This window comes from Parasteatoda tepidariorum, chromosome 1 (genome assembly GCF_043381705.1).
Source record: "Parasteatoda tepidariorum isolate YZ-2023 chromosome 1, CAS_Ptep_4.0, whole genome shotgun sequence".
NCBI classification, from domain to species: Eukaryota; Metazoa; Arthropoda; class Arachnida; order Araneae; family Theridiidae; genus Parasteatoda; species Parasteatoda tepidariorum.
The window spans coordinates 70,107,037-70,125,471 of record NC_092204.1 but is presented as its reverse complement, the minus strand read 5'-3'; the positions used below and the strand labels follow the sequence as shown (position 1 = coordinate 70,125,471).

At 28.1% G+C, this 18,435-nt stretch overlaps 2 protein-coding genes across 2 annotated transcripts in view; one reads left to right on the top strand and one right to left on the bottom strand.

The window, feature by feature from the left end:
- The window catches only part of LOC107437070 (VIR_N domain-containing protein), a 60,353-nt gene extending 45,093 nt beyond the window's left edge, over positions 1-15,260 (bottom strand). Inside the window, exons 1-9 of the mRNA XM_016048954.3 lie at positions 15,052-15,260; positions 14,436-14,548; positions 11,570-11,656; positions 10,887-10,935; positions 7,879-8,026; positions 4,980-6,160; positions 2,976-3,059; positions 1,243-1,385; positions 521-600 (exon numbers count right to left, since the gene is read on the bottom strand). Of these exons, the coding sequence (XP_015904440.1) occupies positions 521-600; positions 1,243-1,385; positions 2,976-3,059; positions 4,980-6,160; positions 7,879-8,026; positions 10,887-10,935; positions 11,570-11,656; positions 14,436-14,548; positions 15,052-15,114 (1,948 nt within the window). The 5' untranslated portion in view covers positions 15,115-15,260. The remainder of the gene's footprint in view (positions 1-520; positions 601-1,242; positions 1,386-2,975; positions 3,060-4,979; positions 6,161-7,878; positions 8,027-10,886; positions 10,936-11,569; positions 11,657-14,435; positions 14,549-15,051) is intronic.
- A 1,359-nt stretch (positions 15,261-16,619) lies between these two features.
- On the top strand, positions 16,620-17,669 carry LOC139426500 (protein FAM200A-like). The gene has a single exon (XM_071185661.1). The coding sequence runs from the start codon at positions 16,620-16,622 to the stop codon at positions 17,667-17,669; it is 1,050 nt and encodes a 349-aa protein (XP_071041762.1).
- The last annotated feature ends 766 nt before the right edge of the window (positions 17,670-18,435 follow it).

The following is an 18,435-nucleotide window of genomic DNA, read 5'->3' as shown; positions in this document are numbered from 1 at the left end:
TTTTTCTCAAATGTCATGGATATGAAAAAAGAATATAAGAAGCAGAAGTGGTACGATTACTGCTGCTATCATATTCATTATAGTGACTACATTGCTACTGTGTAAATGAGAACGTGACGGCAGTCCTTTACAAGACTTTAGTTTATAAAATAAGTAAACAAAATAATTTTATGGAAAGTAGAAATTCTAGTAAAATGTGTGCAGATTATCCTTTGAAAACTGTAAATAAATTTATGAAGATGTAATAATTTTTGATAAAATATATGAAGCAATAATTGATACAGATAGCAAAATTTCAAAGATTAGTAGTGAGCTTTATAAAAAAATTGGCCACACATAAACATACATATATTATAAACCATGAGAAGTATGTTACAGGTATTAAAGATGAACCAAGATACTAGATAGATCTATTCTTATGCCTCTAACTCAGGAAAATATAGTAAATCACTATTTGGTTAAAAAAGCAAGTTTTGAAGAGAAGCTAAGAAATTACTCTTAACATTATCAGCAAACTTACCTTTTATTTTTTCTGAGTTCTTTAAACTTAATAAGCCAAACAGAGATTCTTCATTAATTGCTTCTAAAACATCAACCCACCTAATAAAAGTAATGAAAACTTCGTAATTCAAAATATCAATTAAAAATAAATAAAAAATTAAAAATGATTGAGTTGTTTCACAAAAATTTATCTAAAAAACAGTGATTTTTTATAATATTTCAATGAAACATTTCAATGTTGAAAGATTTAGAGTATAACTATAGTAGAGTCATTAAATTTCATGTCATATAATCATTATTAATTCTAGAGAGAAGTCATTTTAAACTAAACAAACAATATTGTAAACAAAATCTGGTGTTAAAAAGGAACCGAGCAGAAAAAATTAAATAAAAAAAGAAGCTGGTGAAAAAAATATATAAAAGTTGAAATGAATATTTACTTAGTAACAATATTTTACAAAGAGTATCTGAGAATTTGAATAGAATTAAGATCAGAAATATTCGAAGCAATAAAGAAAAAAGTGGAAATTGTGAAACCTTTTTGTGAATCCCCAAATAAAACAAAAAAATTAAAGAGTAAAAATAAAAAAAAATAATAATAATTACTTTTATTTTCTAAATCACAGATCTGTTTTAAAAAATTTTATTAAAATCAAATCAGAATTAAAATAGTTGACTTAAATTAATAACACTTTTCACATAAGTACTGCTGAAAAAATAATTTTATCAAAAATATGACACCTTTCATCATGAGGTTGATCATCAGGGTAAATGAATGGTGCAAGAATGCTTTCAGTGTCTTCAACTTGATCTGTTTCAACTGACTTCTTAATCTGTTCCTTCTCAGAAGCTTCAAACAGAAATAATGTAGGATCTGAAAAATGCTATTAAAAAAATAAATTTGAGTGAATGAAAGAGAGTTGGGAAAGGACAAAATAGTTTTTTTTTTAAATTTCTAATTTTTGTACGAAAATTTTACAAAAATTTAATGCTTGTTTAACAACTTCCCAGTTTTGCCCGAACACCGTTTGGGTACTTGAAAAGGAGTCTTCCCTGTTTTGCCAGAGCGCCGCTCGTGCGACTGATTTTTTTACTCTATTGCAATGATTTGCCCAAATTTTTTCTTTCTTTAGTTTACAATGTTTCTAACAGATGGCTCTGGTAGTCCAGTAGAGGTATGATTGCAAAAGGTTTTGGCGCTTTTCTTTTATGCGGGAAAAGACGTGAATTTTGTTTTCACTAGCTTAGTAGTAAAGCCAACCTTAAGTAAAAATGTAATTGTTTTTGCTCTAAATAAAAATTAAAATTATTTCATAAAATCAATAATTGTAATAGTTTTGACTCTTGATTTGAGTTTATATAATAGATTTTAACAGAAATTTGTTTCTTAAAAATATGCTTACTTTTTGACCCAATTTGCCAGAAAAAAGAAGCTGTTAAGCAGTTAAGTGAAGAAAAAATAAAACTTTTTTTTCAAATTTTTCTTTTTTTTACAAATAAAAATACTTTTTTTTCTTTTTGAAATATCTATTATGAAAAGAAAATTTAATAATTAAACTCAAAGAATAAAATATTGTGTTCAAAAGTTAAAAAATAAGAGTTACTTTTTATAACTTACAGCTTCTTTTACAGAAATATTACTAAATAACAATCAATTCAATGGTTAGCAAACAATATTCTTCCAAAAACACAAATCATTTCAAAAAACTAGAAACAATAAAAGTACTAAATACCTTCTGTTACCTTTTTATTCTTTCAAAATTAAATAAAACAACAAAATTTATATTACAGTTCAGTTAAACAAGTGGCTTGTAAAGTTTCCAAAATATAAAGAAATAAATTTGAAATCTCTCCTTTTGGTTTAAAATAAAATAAAAAACAATAAATAGACATGGTGATAAGATGGCCATCATATAGAATAATCAACTTTTTATTTTTTAATTTTGCAATATCTTCAATATTAGGACCCAGGAAAGATCATTGAACAAAATTAATCAATATCATAATATTGGCCTAGGGAATTGAGAAGAATGCCCACAGAATAAGGATGTGCTTGCTTAAAGAAGAAAAAAAGAATAGAAAGCAGTAATTATTAAAAATCACATTAAAAAAATAAGAATTAGAAAAAAAATTGGAAATCTAGGCAACAATTTAGAGACTCAGTTACTTTAGCTAAAATTCATAAATTAGGTCCAAAAGATTATACTTCTAAAAAAATAACTCTAATTGAGTTCAATTACAGAAAATAAACACATCTATACAACTCAACTGCAACATCGATCATAAAAAACTAAAATTAAATAAAATTTCATTTTAAATCTCAATATATTGGAAAGAAAAACTCTGATCACAAGTCACAACAGATATTTGGTTAAAGAAGTATAACTACCTAATAAAATTAATAAAATGCAAAACAAAAAGAAATCAAGCTCATAGTTATAATAAATTTTAAAAAGAGTTAAGTAATAACATACTTGAGAAGCTGTGAGCTCACAATTATAAGGTGAAAAGCTTGACATAAACTCTGTCTCATCACCTAAATCATAATCTATATCAGCCTGAAATGTAATTAAAAAAAACAACTAAAATTACTGAAGATTAAATAAAAATATTAATATTTCCTTTTTTTCAAAAACAGTCTTTTTATTGTTTTAATAATAATTAAATACCATACGTCTCAGTGCATAAGTCGACCCCATATTATTGATTACGAGATAGCGAATTTCTGATCTGTCAGGTGTATAAGTGGTTTGATCTAGAACAAACCAATTGGGAAAATTTCTGAAATTAAAGTGCATAAAAAAATAATTTCAAAAGTCTGAAAAATTGTCTCAAGTAAAAAATCGCATCAAAAACGCTTACAAAAACAGGAGATTTCTGAGCTGCTCTTAGAGATATCATGCATTAAATGATATTAGGCACATTGCAAAAGGTGGATGTAGATGTTATTGTAAAATTTTTTGAAAAGCGTGGAATTTTACATTTTTTGGATGAGGGTGAAGACAATTTTTTTATGGGAGACAGCGAATGAGGATGATGTAGAATCCATAGCAGAGTGTGATTCATCTGATGACACTGAGAACGTTTGTGAATCCAAAACAGATGATGGTCCCAAAATTAATTAATTAACATATTAAAAATAGTTCCTGAAAAAGGCAAATTGATACAGAGATACTGATACCTATATAATTGCTTATAATGCATCGATATTTCACAATCAAAGAATATTCAACTTTATTACTAACATATAAGTCAACCCCAGATTTTCGTAGAATTTTAAAGGCTCGACTTATACTCTAATATATACAATAACTTTATTCTTGAAATTACTAATACTTTTTTTACACTAAAAAAGACCTAACTTTATAATTTATTTAATTAAACATAAATGAAATTCAATAGCTGCTGAAAATTTAAATGAAAAAAGGTCATTATGAGTAGAAAACCACAATATTTTTTATACTAAACAGCAAATTTGAAATAGAATTAATATTTTCTTACATTACTCAAAAGTTAAAGGAAATTTTACTTCATATTGATATTACTTTCATTATGAACAAAAAAGAAAATTTCCTTACTCAAAGTAAGAAATTCTCAATGAGCACGAAGATATGTTTGAACAAGCTCAATCTCTAAATAAATATGTTCAAAAATCACATGGAAAAAGCTCACTAAGTATGGAGAATAATCTTAATTGAAATTATAATCAAAGGTACCAGAATTGTAAGATCATGCATTGTAATTAATTTTAAATACATGAATGAAAATAATATAACTTTTTTACAAGTTTTTAAAACATAAAATTTTATTTAAGAATGATTTTAACACTTCTGTGCCTGAATCAAACATCCTACAATTGTACAAAAAAAGCAGATTTAATATGGAGTTTTATTAAGTTTTTTAACAGTAAATGTTTAATTGTAGAAACTTTCTTTTAATGTTTTAATTATTTTAGAAAGATTATATTTTTTACTAAATTCTTAATTATATGTATTTTTTTCTCTGACAACAACAAAAAAAATCAAGTGAATAAAATACTGACAAATCACTGATTTAAATACCCTACATTTAAGAGCAGTCTTTTCTACTTATCGTCATTTCAACAGTAGCATTTTTATTAAGAAATTTTATTTCTAAAATATACTTATGCACATGGAGGTATATGCATAGGGTTTTTTTACCTGAGAAATTCTGTATAATTTCTCAATATGACAATATATAAACCAAATAACCACTGGCATATCGATCAAAAATGCCAATCAAAGCGCAGTTATTTACCATCTTCTTTTACTTCAAAATTTAAATAAAAATCTGAAAGAATTTACTACTTTTTTTGCAACTACTATTGTAATATTTCACAATTAAATGTAGCAAAAATAAAAATATATACACTGTTGGAAAAAAAAAATAACTATAGTCACTAAGTAAAAATATTATATACGCTTTGAACTAGAAAAATAAAGCATACAAAAAATTACCATATCTAATACAACTCTATCTTCAACATCAGACATATCTTCCTCTTCACTCACAATTTCTTCATAACCATCATCTTCCTCCGTGTTATCGCCTTCTTGAATTTCACCTTCGGATAAATTATATAAATGCTCCCCAGGAACACGCTCCCGCTGAACAGGTTCAAAATAATTGGTATGAAGGATTTCTTCCGCACCTCTGTCCTCATACGTATCCATTGGTTCATCCTCTTTAGGAGTTCTAGGACCAGATATCAGTTTTTCAGTGTCAGGTGGCGTTTGAGGACTACGAGGTCTCGTCTTTCGTGGGGACGGCGGCGTTGTAGGCCTCTTAACGTCTCTCACATCTTTGCGATTACCTCGATCTACGTATGGACGATCTCTATTTCTATCCCTGTCTCTATCTCTGTCGCGACTACTGGGATCTCTGTTTCGATCTCGATCTCTGTCCCTGCCATCTCTGTACCTATCCAAATCGGCAGAATTTCTCTCCCAGCTAGTTTCTCGAGATCTCCTTCCCCTGTCTTTTCTCTTTGAATCATGATCTCTCGACCTTATATCATCGTCTTTATAATCGTGAATATCTCTGTCCCAAGGCCGATCTCGGTTGCGATCCTTATCCTTATCTCTGTGTAAGGAGGGAATTTCAAGAAGGGCGGGTCTAGGATAGGAGTCATGCTCGTGGCTAGGAGCATCACCAGGACCATGATGGTCTTTAGGATCCCACAATTGTCTGCTGTTATCAGGTGGTGGCTGATATATATTACTGTCTGTGGGTCTATTGTATAATTGATGATCATACTGATCAGTTGAGGCTTGATATTGCTCCTCTTGGGGTGGCCAAGGTTTAGAATAATGTGACTCATACTGTCCATAGGTTGCAGGAGCTGCTACAACCTGTGGTACTTGAGCAGGGACACATTCTTGATATACAATTGGGGGTGGTGGTTCTGAGAAGTTTGTAATGACACTTGGAATCTCTGATTGGTAGGCTACATGTTGTTCAGGCTGATGACCTAAGGGGGGAACATCTACAAATCTAGGAGTGTCAACAACAGAAGAATGAGATCGAACTGGCAGAGGAGGTGGTTCTGGTGGCACTTCTGGAATTCTGGAGTTACGCTCCCAATCACTAATTGTTCCATCAGCGGCTGGTGAATCAAAATCCTTATTTGAACATAAATCTAAAAATATCATTGCAATGTTAGAATTTATTATTTTCTTTCAATTTGTTATTTAAATTTTCTTTCAATTTCCACTTTCAGTGGTAAATCTTTAAATCAAATATTTGATTTAAAGATTTAAAACAAATAATACAGTTAATTCTCGATGTCACATATTTCAATAAATGACTTTTTAAACATCACAAAAAAAATCTGGATTTCCAAAATGTTAGCTATTTGAAGGAAAAAAACTTTTTAAAGTTGAATAAATTTTTAAATAACCCTCAATTTCATGAAATATTTTTGATTGCAAAACTTTCTTTCCTGATTCCTGAAAAATTTAAAATTCCTTTTTTAATTGCAATTCTTGAAAAAGTTCCAAGAAGTTTTATGAATTAAGTTTATGAGCTAATATTTATGAGGAGATAGTTACAATGGAAAATAATCTTTCCGTAAAATTGTGGTGATAGGGATAAATCAGGAACATCTAAAGAAACAAAGTCATCAGGCAATATATCAGAAAAAGATTATAGCAAAACAAAAGAACAGCAAAACGCAAAATCAAATGAAAAAGCAAAGATATTGAGATAAATTTTTTTGGAAATAAATGCCTACTCAACAACATTTAAAATGTTTATAGTTAATACAAGTTTATGTATTGTTTGGCTGATCAGATAATAACTGATTAAAATATTTAATTTTTGATAGCCTGAATTTTCGATAGTACAAAATTTCTAGTGTACTTAGTTCCAGTTTGTAATATCAAGATTTGACAATATACAATAATTAAAGATTTCAAATCATAAGAAAAAATTTAAGATGAAAAATTGAAAATTGATGAAAGATGAAAATTATAATACAAAAAATTTGCTTCAAAATCAAGTAAAAAAGTATTCATATATACATTAAAATCTTTGTAAAACAGGCACCCTCAGGATCATGAAAATTGCATGTTTATAAAAGGTTTCCCTTTTAGGAAAGGATTCACTGACTGAGAAATTCTATTGTTCTAAATAATTTTAATTAAAATGCTATAAGAAATTTAATAATAAATTATTATAATAATGAATATTACTAAATTATAATGGTGTATTTATTTTAGCTAAAAATATTGTTATAAATTTTTGTTCATAGCATTGTTTCCTGAAGTTAAAAGACTGTTTTTCAAAACTAATGAGTCCAAAATCACTGTATTAATCTGAAATCTCAACTCCTTTTCAAAAGACATTCTGTACAAGAGAAAGAATCATTAAGATTTTTATGCAAGGTAACTAATTTTTGAATTGATAATTTTAAGCGATTTTCCTGGGATTGAAAAAAAAATTAATTAATATTTGAACATTACTTCTAAGTGAAGAACAGATGAATTAGCACTTGCCATAGATATTAAAATACAATTACCAACATGTGGAATAATATGTATTATGAAGGATCACAGTAATGGGAATATGTTTTAAAGATTATAAAATGTACTGAGTATATTAGCATCAAAAGAAGTCAAAAACTTTTGTTACAAAAGCCTTTATAGTAAATTGGAAATCAAAAGTTCATGAAAAATTCATAAACTATCATAAAAAGCTTTTAAAAATATTTTTTTTTAAAAAAAGGATTAAATTAAATAAGTATAAAAGAAAAAAATATGAATCAAACCGCACCAAAATATTTGTGTAATAATATTAACAATAAAGGCAACATAATAAAGGTATTGTATTAAAAAAAAAAAAAACATGATGTAAAACCTTGTGAAGATCCTCTAGAAGTTGCTTGTGGGGGAGGAGGGGGAGGCGGAGATGATCGTTCTTTGCTAGTTGTTTTTGCTAGTACACCATATACAGCTAAAGTGACAGCACTATACCATCCTCGTAAAACTAATCCATCTGTAGGGATCTGAAATTATAGGGAAGAAACATATCACTGTATGTCCCCCTCAGATTTATGCTTTCAATTTACATTTTAGATTTCTTTACATATTTATAAATCTAGTATTCTTACCTTAAAATAGTTTTAAAAATATTTTATTTTTTATAAACATAAAGAAACATTAAATTATTGATTAAAAATTCATAGGCAATTTTGTTTCCTTCAAAACTTCCATACAAGCAGAGTTCAAACATTTATATTACTATTAATTTTAAAAAAAGTATTTTAGGCATTTTATCTCTCCATAAAAAAAAAAGTTCTGTTACAAGAAAAATTTTCTGAGCAGGCTTTTTACTATTACAACTGAAAAACTATTCGATAAAACTAATATGAAATTTTGCACCTTTTCAAAGAAATGGTTAAAAAAAAAAAAAAAACATTCTGACATCAAAATTTTATTAATGCCAGCATAATTTTTTAAGTTATTTTATGCCAAAGTTGAACACTATTCCATGCGCAGCAAATCAGTTTAGCGCAAATTATTAGCATGATCATTGTGAGTTTTTTACAGCCAAGAATAATGCATAAAATGTGTAACTTGTTTCATTTTGTTTAAGTTCCAAATCAGTCTTGATGGTTTTTAGAAAATTTTAATGTAAAAGAAAAACTTGCAGAAAAATTGCAATTTTTTATAGCCATATACTGACACCACATGACAGAGGGTAAAAAACTTTTGAATTTTTCCGAAATTTTGATTTAATTTCAGAGTTATTAGATTTTACATTTTTTTATATAATTCTGAAAGGTTAACAGAAGATATTTTTTTTCCATATTATGTGAAAAACCAAAGCCAAATGTTCTTCTGCCAATTAAAAAAAAATTATTGGATTATTTTATCAGGACATATTAATTTTTATATAAACAAATAACTTCAATTCTTCATATGTTTCTAAAAATGTTTATCTCTTCCCTTACTCACTTAAATGAGGCATGTGAAAAGTCAGACTCTTCTTACCTCTTTTCCATATCTTCATTTACTTTCAAAGAATTATTTTTAAATTTAAATCACCTCAATTTGAATTTTTAAACATGTTTACTTTATTTTAAAAAAATTTTATATTGAGTTAGATAATTTAAATGTATTTACTACCACTTAATAATTAAACAAGTAAATTTAGTTTTTAAAATGTTTCAGTTCAAGCTTCAAATTAAATTTAATACATAATTATAATTTTATTTTGAATTTTTGAATCGATGAGATCAGAAAGCAAAGCAATCTGAAAGCAACTATACAGCAAACTTTAAAGTTTGGTGAACTGAGTCGGGTTACTGAACAGGGACATAGTTTTAATATAATTTAAATAAGAGACCATAAGTTTTTGAGTCACTATGCGAAACTTAAAGATATTTTATTGATGTTTGCTGCTTTTTAGGTAAACATTTTCATAGTAAACTGGACAAGTGAAAAGAACAAACAAAAACAGTAAACTCCCGATTATCCATTTTATTGTACATGCTTCTGCATCCTTGCTAAATACAAAATCGTAGGAACCACAATGTTTTTTTCTTCTTTCACATGTGATTTTCACGAGCTGTGCCAGATGCAAAGAAACCCTTTTGTTTCAAAATTTCAAATAAACTATAGAAAGAGAAAAAGTTATCAAAATAAATTTTGTGCATCTCAGGTTTTGAAACAACGCCAAGTAACTTCAGAACGCTTGTTCCTAATGGCATATTTTGTTGATCCTGTTAGCCTCAACACAATAAAAATAATAAAACTCTGAATATACAATAAAAGTCTGAAACCTTAAGTAAAAAATGTTTTTTCAAATTTTGTCTATTTCTCATGCGTTTGGCCTATAGTGCATTAACACACCATTAAATTTGAATTAAAAAATTTTAATTTTTTTATGATATTTTAAATTTTTTTTTAGAACTTATAACTTTAACCCATTATAAAAACATATAATAAATCTCAAGTGGAATAATTATAGTTTCAAAAAATGGACTTTTCAATTAACCGTTCAAAGTTAAAAAACTAGTGTGTTTAGAAAATTTCTCAACAGAATGTATTTATTAACAGAATTGAATTACTAATATTTTATAGATGTCTTCAGAACCCTTAACAGCAGCAAAATAAAATTTTTGAAAAACTTTCACCACAGTATCAATAAAAAATTATTTATTAAAATGAATTCTGCATAATGAATTTATTAAATTTAATTCTACAGAAGTTAAAAACTGTAGATGCATAAATCAAAAAATGAGGTACATAATGTTTGTACAAAAAATATACCCTTTAAAAATGCTAGGCTCACTAACGTATTTTTAAAAAATTGTAAGTAATGCTCTTTCATATAAAATTTTTATGAGCTATGGTAAATATTATAATTTAAAGCTTGATGTACTTTCTGGATAATAGTGCTTTTAAAAATATTTATTTCATTTGTGTCAGCATTTGTAAATTTTTACACATTAACGTGCAAACATTTATGCTTTTGTATAAAATCTAACTTGTCTAAATATTACAATTTAAAGCTAAATGTACTTTCTGGATAATAGTGCTTTTAAAAAATATTTATTTCATTTGTGTCAGCATTTAAAAATTTTTGTACATTAATGTGTAAACATTTAAGTTTTTGTATAAAATCTAACCTGGCTAAATATTCAGAATGAGATTATTGATGATCAAATTTGGCAGAACAAAAACAAAATATTTAGTGCATAACTACAAATTAAAAATTCTACAAATATTTTTTTTAAAAATCAAAACCAATGAATTTACAAGACATTTTTTTTTTTTTCATTATTAAAAAGGTAAAAACACAGTTTCACAGAAGACACTAAAATTCAACTCAAAGTAAAACTTTATAAAATTAAAATTTACCTTGTTAGGAACGGGAAATTGAATATCTACATTCTGCTTGTAATCTAGACTAAAGGAAAATAAAAGAAAAATTCAATATAAATTTATCACAAGAAATCGATATGTATATAGACTATTGTATCATGTACAGACTATTGTATCATTTGAGTAAAAATGAATTTAAAGAAAGAAAACTCATGTCTTCATGAAATTATAAAAAGATAGCGGTTATTTTAGACACTATGAACTTTTATGAAGCAAGGGTAAAGAATCCACGATTTAGCTATAATAAATTATTGTCAAGGTCTATTTTTTTAGCCTTAAGTCTTCAAAATGTGTTGATAATGTAATCAAAAATGTCTTCTTTTTTATAAAAACAAAACATTACAACAACCATATAATAATTTTTCATTTTAGCTGATTTTTAAATTTAATTAAACAGTTGAAGAAAATATCTCTAAAAATAGAAGTTACAGCTTGGCTCAATGAGAAACTTGCTGGAAAAAGGATATTAGCAACTATATTGAGGTGAAAATTAAAAGAAATATAATCTAATTTTTAAATTATAAACATGGTATGGCGATTTATAAAAAACTGTACTCTTTTTAACACAACAGAAATTTTTACAAATATTATTAGAAAAAAAATATTTAGTGTAATGCAATATCTTGAACAGAAAAAAGTCAATAAAATTTTACTCTTACCTTCCTAACCTTTCAAAAGTAGAAGCACTTCTTTTACTAAGGTCATTAACAAAGAACTCCAGTTGAAAAGATGAAGGATTAGTAGCTCTAAAAAATAGTTTCAGAATTTTAATCATAACCATAATTGTTACACATAGTGATAAATCAATTTAAAAAAAAAAAAAAACACCAATTAAACTATACACGTCTCAATACACATGAACCAACTTAACCTGACTCACGTTCAATGAACATGAAATATGAGAACAAATAAACTTCGGGGGGGGGGTGGAATAGGGCTGATACATTTTGCTGAAATAAAAGCAGGGAAATTGGATTTGCAGGGGTTTAAAATAGTATGTACTATTTTCAATTTCAATGATTTGTTTCATATTTTCATTCATTATTTTTTTACATACTATATTATTTTCAAATTATTATTTATGCCTCTTATATTTTTGTAACACTGTTTTATTTCAAAAGTAATTAATTCCTATTACATTTTCATTCATTTTGCTAACTGACTTATTTTAGTTATATTATTTTAGTTTTGCTCCCAAATTAAGGAAATTTACTAATTTATTTGATTGAGAAATTTACAGTATAATTACAGAAAAACTAGTTTAGAAGATTAAATAGCATCATTAAGTAATGTTAATTTGTAAAAACATTGTCATTTTTGTCTTAATAGGAGATAACAAAAAATATAGCCAACTGTGAGTGACATTACCATAAACTATAAGTCAAAGTTATGCTTAAAATTCAGCTATGTCTTTTAATGACATTGATGAGCATTATTGGATGTGTACTTATTTTGGAATAAAAAATTAAAAATTAAAGCATAAAAACATTTAGTCTGCTAAAATTTTTATTTTAACAAAAATGTGGGATATCACTTTTACGATTACCACTTTCTCCCAACAAGCGTTACATTATTCATTTAGGGTCAGACTGGCCATCGACCTGAAATTGCAATTTTTCTCTTTGGCCCTAACTGTTATAATGGGGTCTTCTTGAAGATGGGGCCCTGGTAATCAATATACACTTAAATTGAAAAGTGTAAAGAAAAAATTTAACATAGCTTTAAAACAGATTTTATTAATATTTCTTTCATTCTTATCATAATGAATAAATTATATTTACAGAACTTTTTACAATGAATCTGAACACATTACTATTTAAATTACTATCACAGCCTTATGCAAAATATGTTTTGAAATTAAATTCCGACTACTCCCAACAAATATTAAGATCAAGGCGGTTTTCCAACGACAACAAAAAAATTAAATAAATGGAAGATAGAAAAGAGAAACTGTTTGTTCTCTGAGTACTTTATGATGTTTTAACTAATGTAATACAACATAAAACTACAGAATACAATATTTTTATATAATTTATAAAATAATGTGGTTACTTATTAATAAGATATAAAAAATTTATATTTTAGTGTGGTAACTTTTGATGTACACTTAGAGGTGATATTGGATTGCAAGAGGTTAATGCAAAGTGACTCTTGATTGTACGAATTATAAACACAGGATTTCCTTCCAGTTATGTATGTATTTCATAGATAACACTGTTATGGACCAACAAAAGTAATTCAATAATTCTTTGCAACAAATTCAGTTTCCTAGAGTAGGGAATTTACTATGTAAATTAAAAAAAAATAGTTTTTTAAACTTAAACACAAAATATTTACTTTGTAACAGAAATAGTATAATTCTTGGAAAATTTTAAAATTAAATTGGTGATTAACAAAATCAATAAAACCCTGCATTCATGGATGGCTACTAAGAAATTTTTGAGAAAGTAAGGAATATAAATTGATGTATATAACTTATTAATTATTGTTTCTTAAGAAATGCAAAAATTTTAGTTGCATTATTTTTTTCTGTGCTTAATTTGTAAGCTTTATTTACTTATTCAAAGACAGTTTCCTTATTAAAAGTAACAAAACAAATTTCTATAACAGCTTTGAAAATACCTTTTAATGATACAAACCAATAACAATAGATTTACATTCATTAATCTAAGTATATAACAATAACCTAAAAGAAAACAATCTTGAAACTTTTTTCTCTATGTTATTTAATACAGAAAGGTTGCTTTTAAGGATTTTTTATTCTAATTTTGTCTTAGATAATTAGTTCTTACGAACAACAGAATTTGGAATAAAACTTGTTATCAAAACTTATTATGTCTGTTATTGATAAACAAGTTAATATTGTATCCAAAACTTTGAAACAAGGTTCCCATGACCTGGAAAAAAACAAATAAGTAATTTAATTACTAAGATTTTTCAAAACCACTGAAAAATACCTAAATTTATCTTTCATTTGTAAATTACGAAATTATTCCAGAGTTATTCATTCTTCCTTCATATATATTTCTTTCAAATTATATATGTATTGATAGATTAAAACATCTCCCTTTTGCTACCACTTTAAAAAAATTTCCATACCATGGAAACCCTGTGAAAATCGTAGTGTCTTTAAAACAAATACTTCCCACAGAAAAAACTTATTAATTTAATGTTTATGATGTTATATTTAATGTTAAGAATTATAGTAATGCATGATTACTTAAGAAAAATGAATGAATTTCAGTAAAAAATGAATAATGGAAATAAAGTGAGATTTCCGTATTGTGATCTGTGGCAGAAAAATCGCCAAGGACTGGCAATTTCAGGGGAAGGGGCCTACAAAACATTATAAAAAAATCACAGAAAGGGATCAACTCAAAGGGTATAACTCATAGCCACCCCCAAGGAAATATCTACATGCTTTCTTTCAAAAAAATTTTAAAAGTTTAATATCTATTCAGCACTTTGGCGATTAAAGTTGGCGCGACAGATCATGATTCAGAAATAATATCATAAATTATTTACCCAAGACGATGTCCACCAGGAAAATCAGCTTGAACTCTTGCACCAAGAGGAACAACTCTAATTTCAAATATATAAACAGGCAGAGGGAACTGGACTAAATCAAGATTGAGCTCCTAAAATTTGCATTAATCAAAACTTTAATTGCACAAAATATCAAAAATACAAAATCTCTAAGCATCAATTACATTGCAATTTATACCTTCAAACTTGCCGAAATTAACTAAACTGCTATGCTTTAAATATACGCGGATTCTCAAGGGAAAACTGTTAAATTTTGAGCCAAAATCAAATCTGAACACTTTGATTATGATATCATACATCTAAATTTCGCATCCACTACGATAGGTTAATCTGGAGTAGACGATGAACATCAATAACTGTTAACAAAATTAATTGGGCAAATAACGTCCAACTATTTTGAAATATAATTCAATTTAAAGAGTATCATTCAAATAAAAATTTAAAACAACAACTTATTTTAAAGATAAATTTACTTTATTTCACATTAAAGCACTTAATATATTGATTTATTCTGATAAGAGTGAAGGTGGATCAACAACTCACTAATATAAATTTCTTACAACACTTTGAAACGAACGTGAAAATGTTAACTTACTTCACATGAATCATGAGAGAATGTGTCAAAAAACAATAGTTCACAGTCATCTCCCATAACCATTCTGATTGATAGATAGTAATGAAATAAATTCTTTACAAAACTTTATAAAGATCAAAAACAATCAGATGCGGAACGCAAATAAACAAACCGCAATAAAATAGTTACGGTTACAATGACATTTATATTTCCTTCCTGAAAACAAAGCTAAACTAAGCCAGTAACTGTTAACCTTATAATTTGCCGAGTTGCAACCTTATTGGTCGAAATGAGCTACAGGTGGCGTAGAGCAAAACTCTCTACCCATGGTAATATTTCACATTCTTTCACTATTAGCGTGTGGAGAGTTATTGTACGAAGTACGTGTCTTACATTACGATTATAGTATTCTAAAACAGTGGTGCGCAAACTGGAGGTCGCCGGAAGTCTTTCAGGGGTCACCAAATTTTTATGAAATGCATTATCCCTGCATGCTGTATACCATACAGTGTACATATAAAGAGAGAAGCGCCGTCATTCACTGTTTATCATGTATTCACCTCGAGTTTTATCATGTGACGTTGTGTAATTTTGATTTTTTATATTTTTATCGGGCTTTGCTACTCTTTGTTATCAGGTTGTATGTACTATCATTAGAGAAAGATCTCTGTTAATTTTATTGAATTTCTCGAAAAAAAATGATAAAATTTTATATATTATTTGTTTTAGTTTAAATAATTTAACCCCTATCTTCATAATGGATAAATGGGTAATACGTACACCAGGTACATCTTCAGCTAACAAACGAACAAATACTGATGAGGAGTCGCAAAATACTGAACTAAATGCCCGATCTAAAAAAAATAAGAAAATACAATGAGGAATTTATTAAGTATGGCTTTACATTTTGTGTTGTTGATGATGAAGAACGTCCGATATGTGTCATTTGCAACGAAAAATTAGCAAATGAGAGTTAAGTGCACATGGGTAAGCCACATGCAATTAAATTAAATACTTAAAGATTAAATAGTTAAATAAACATCTAAAAGGAAATTAATTTATGCCAGTCATAGATAAAAAGTTAAACATATTTAATGAAATAGGAAATGAGACATTCTGAATAAATAAACGCGTGCCTTAGCACAAACGTGAAGATGATGACGCTACACTGGTCGAAGCTGTATGTGGAGGAAATAAGTAGACTCGCTTCTTATTATAAAATATAATATATTAACAACTTTGAATAATAACAATAACGTACATATCAAAAACAGGAGAATTATCAAACAGCAGCAGCAGAAAGAAAACATTAGTATTCTTTTATTTGTGTTCTTCGTTGCTATGGGATACGAGACTGGCAGCGTTGAGTTGTAGTAGGCAGGTCACCACACTGTAACCCGAATGGTAGAAAACGAAGGGAGGAAAACAGTCTCTGTGGCAGGGTTGCCAACTTTGAATGTTCAGGCCAAATCAGCGTTTCAGGATAGTTCGTTATCGCCGTAATGGCGAGATGATCCGCTGCAAGAGCATGAAACCAGCTAAGTTAAAAAGGCACCTGGAAACTAAACATAAAGAACTTCAAAATAAACATGCCGATTTTTTTTCAAAGACGAGCTGAAAATCTGAAAATTCAAAGTGCACATTTAAAGAAATTTACAATAATACCTCAGAAAGCATTACGAGCTTCTTTAGAAGTTTCTTATCTAATAGGAAAAGCAATGAAACCCCATACAATCGGAGAATCCCTTATCCTTCCTGCAGCAACTAAGATGACATTGACATCAATTAGGCATGGCGATAAATATGGAAATGAACTAAAAACAATACCATTATCAAGAGATACCGTGTCTCGGTGGATTTCCGAAATGTCACGAAATATCGAGTCAGAAGTCATAAAACGCATACAAAATTCATCTGTATTTGCTTTACAACTGGACGAGACTACCGATATTACTAAAATGTCACAACTAATTATTTACGTTAGGTTTATTTTTAATGAAGATGTAATAGAAACGTTTCTATGTTGCAAAAGTTTGGAAGGAAAGACAACTGGAGAAAAAATATTCGAAGTAATAAATGAATATTTTGAAACAAAGTGGCAAAAAGTTACCAAGGCAAGGTTAAAGTTAGTTAGTAGAAACAAAGTTACCTGGGCAAACTGTGTTGCGGTTTGCACTGATGGTGCTGCAGCATTAACAGGTTCGAATAAAGGGCTCAGAGGCTTAATTCAGAAGGTGGAGCCTCATATGGTATTTAATCTCTGTATGATTCATCGGCAAGCTCTTGTTGCAAAAGATATGGATGAAGAGTTGCACAACGTATTACAAGACGCTGTTAGTTCAATTAACTACATTAAATGCAACAGCCACAACAGCCGTCTCTTTTCAATATTTTGCAATGAGATGGGCTCAACGTATGAGAGATTACTGTTACACACCGAAGTCAGATGGCTTTCACGTGGGAAAATACTACGACGGATATTTTATTTGAGAAATGAAGTGTACATGTTTTTAATAGAAAAGAAACATAGAGTGGCAAGTTGTTATATCAATGAAGTTTGGCTAGGGAAGCTGAGCTATTTAGTTGATATTTTCGAAAAACTTAATGACTTAAATTTGAGCTTGCAGGGTGAGAATTAAACTATCATAACTGCAGCCAGTAAAATTCAAGCTTTTAAGAATCAGCTTAGTCTCTGATGGCAAACTGAACTGAATAAAAACAACACTGACATGTTCCTTTGCCTTAACGATTTTATCAAGGAAAATAATGTAGATATATTTACATTTAAAAACATCATTTCCAATCACATTGAAAATTTAAAGAAAAATTTTTCGAGAAGATTCGAGGATTTTCCTGAAAACGATCTTGGTTGGATTCGTGATCCATTTTCCTTTGACATATGCAGTTCAACTCCTCAAATTAGTGAGAAAGAGCAATTGATAGATCTAATTAGTGATTATACTCTTCGAAACCAATTTAAGACTCAGCCTTGCCATAAATTTTGGCTATTCGAGGAAAAACAATATTCCGTTTTATGCAAGAATGCCATCAGAGTGTTCATGCAATTTGCATCAACGTATTTATGTGAAACTGGATTTAGCAAACTAGTTTCAATAAAAACTAACTACCGCTCGCGTTTAAACCCTGAAGATGATATGCGAATTGCAATTAGCAACATACATCCAAACATCGATGAGATAATTAGAAACTTGCAGCAACATACATCTCATTAAAGGATAATTTACTGATTTTTGTGTTATACAAAAAGTATTTTCTTAAAATTATAAATAAAATTAATATGAGTCAAATATGATGATGTTCTTATTCGATGAAACGAAAGAAATGCGCGAAATATACATCGTATTTGTGAACATTTATCTCTAGGGATCGCCAAAAATTTTCTCT

What these genes read in the sequence shown, in the direction of transcription:
- LOC139426500 (XM_071185661.1), top strand. Translation starts at nt 16,620, where the DNA reads ATGCCGATTTTTTTTCAAAGACGAGCTGAAAATCTGAAAATTCAAAGT.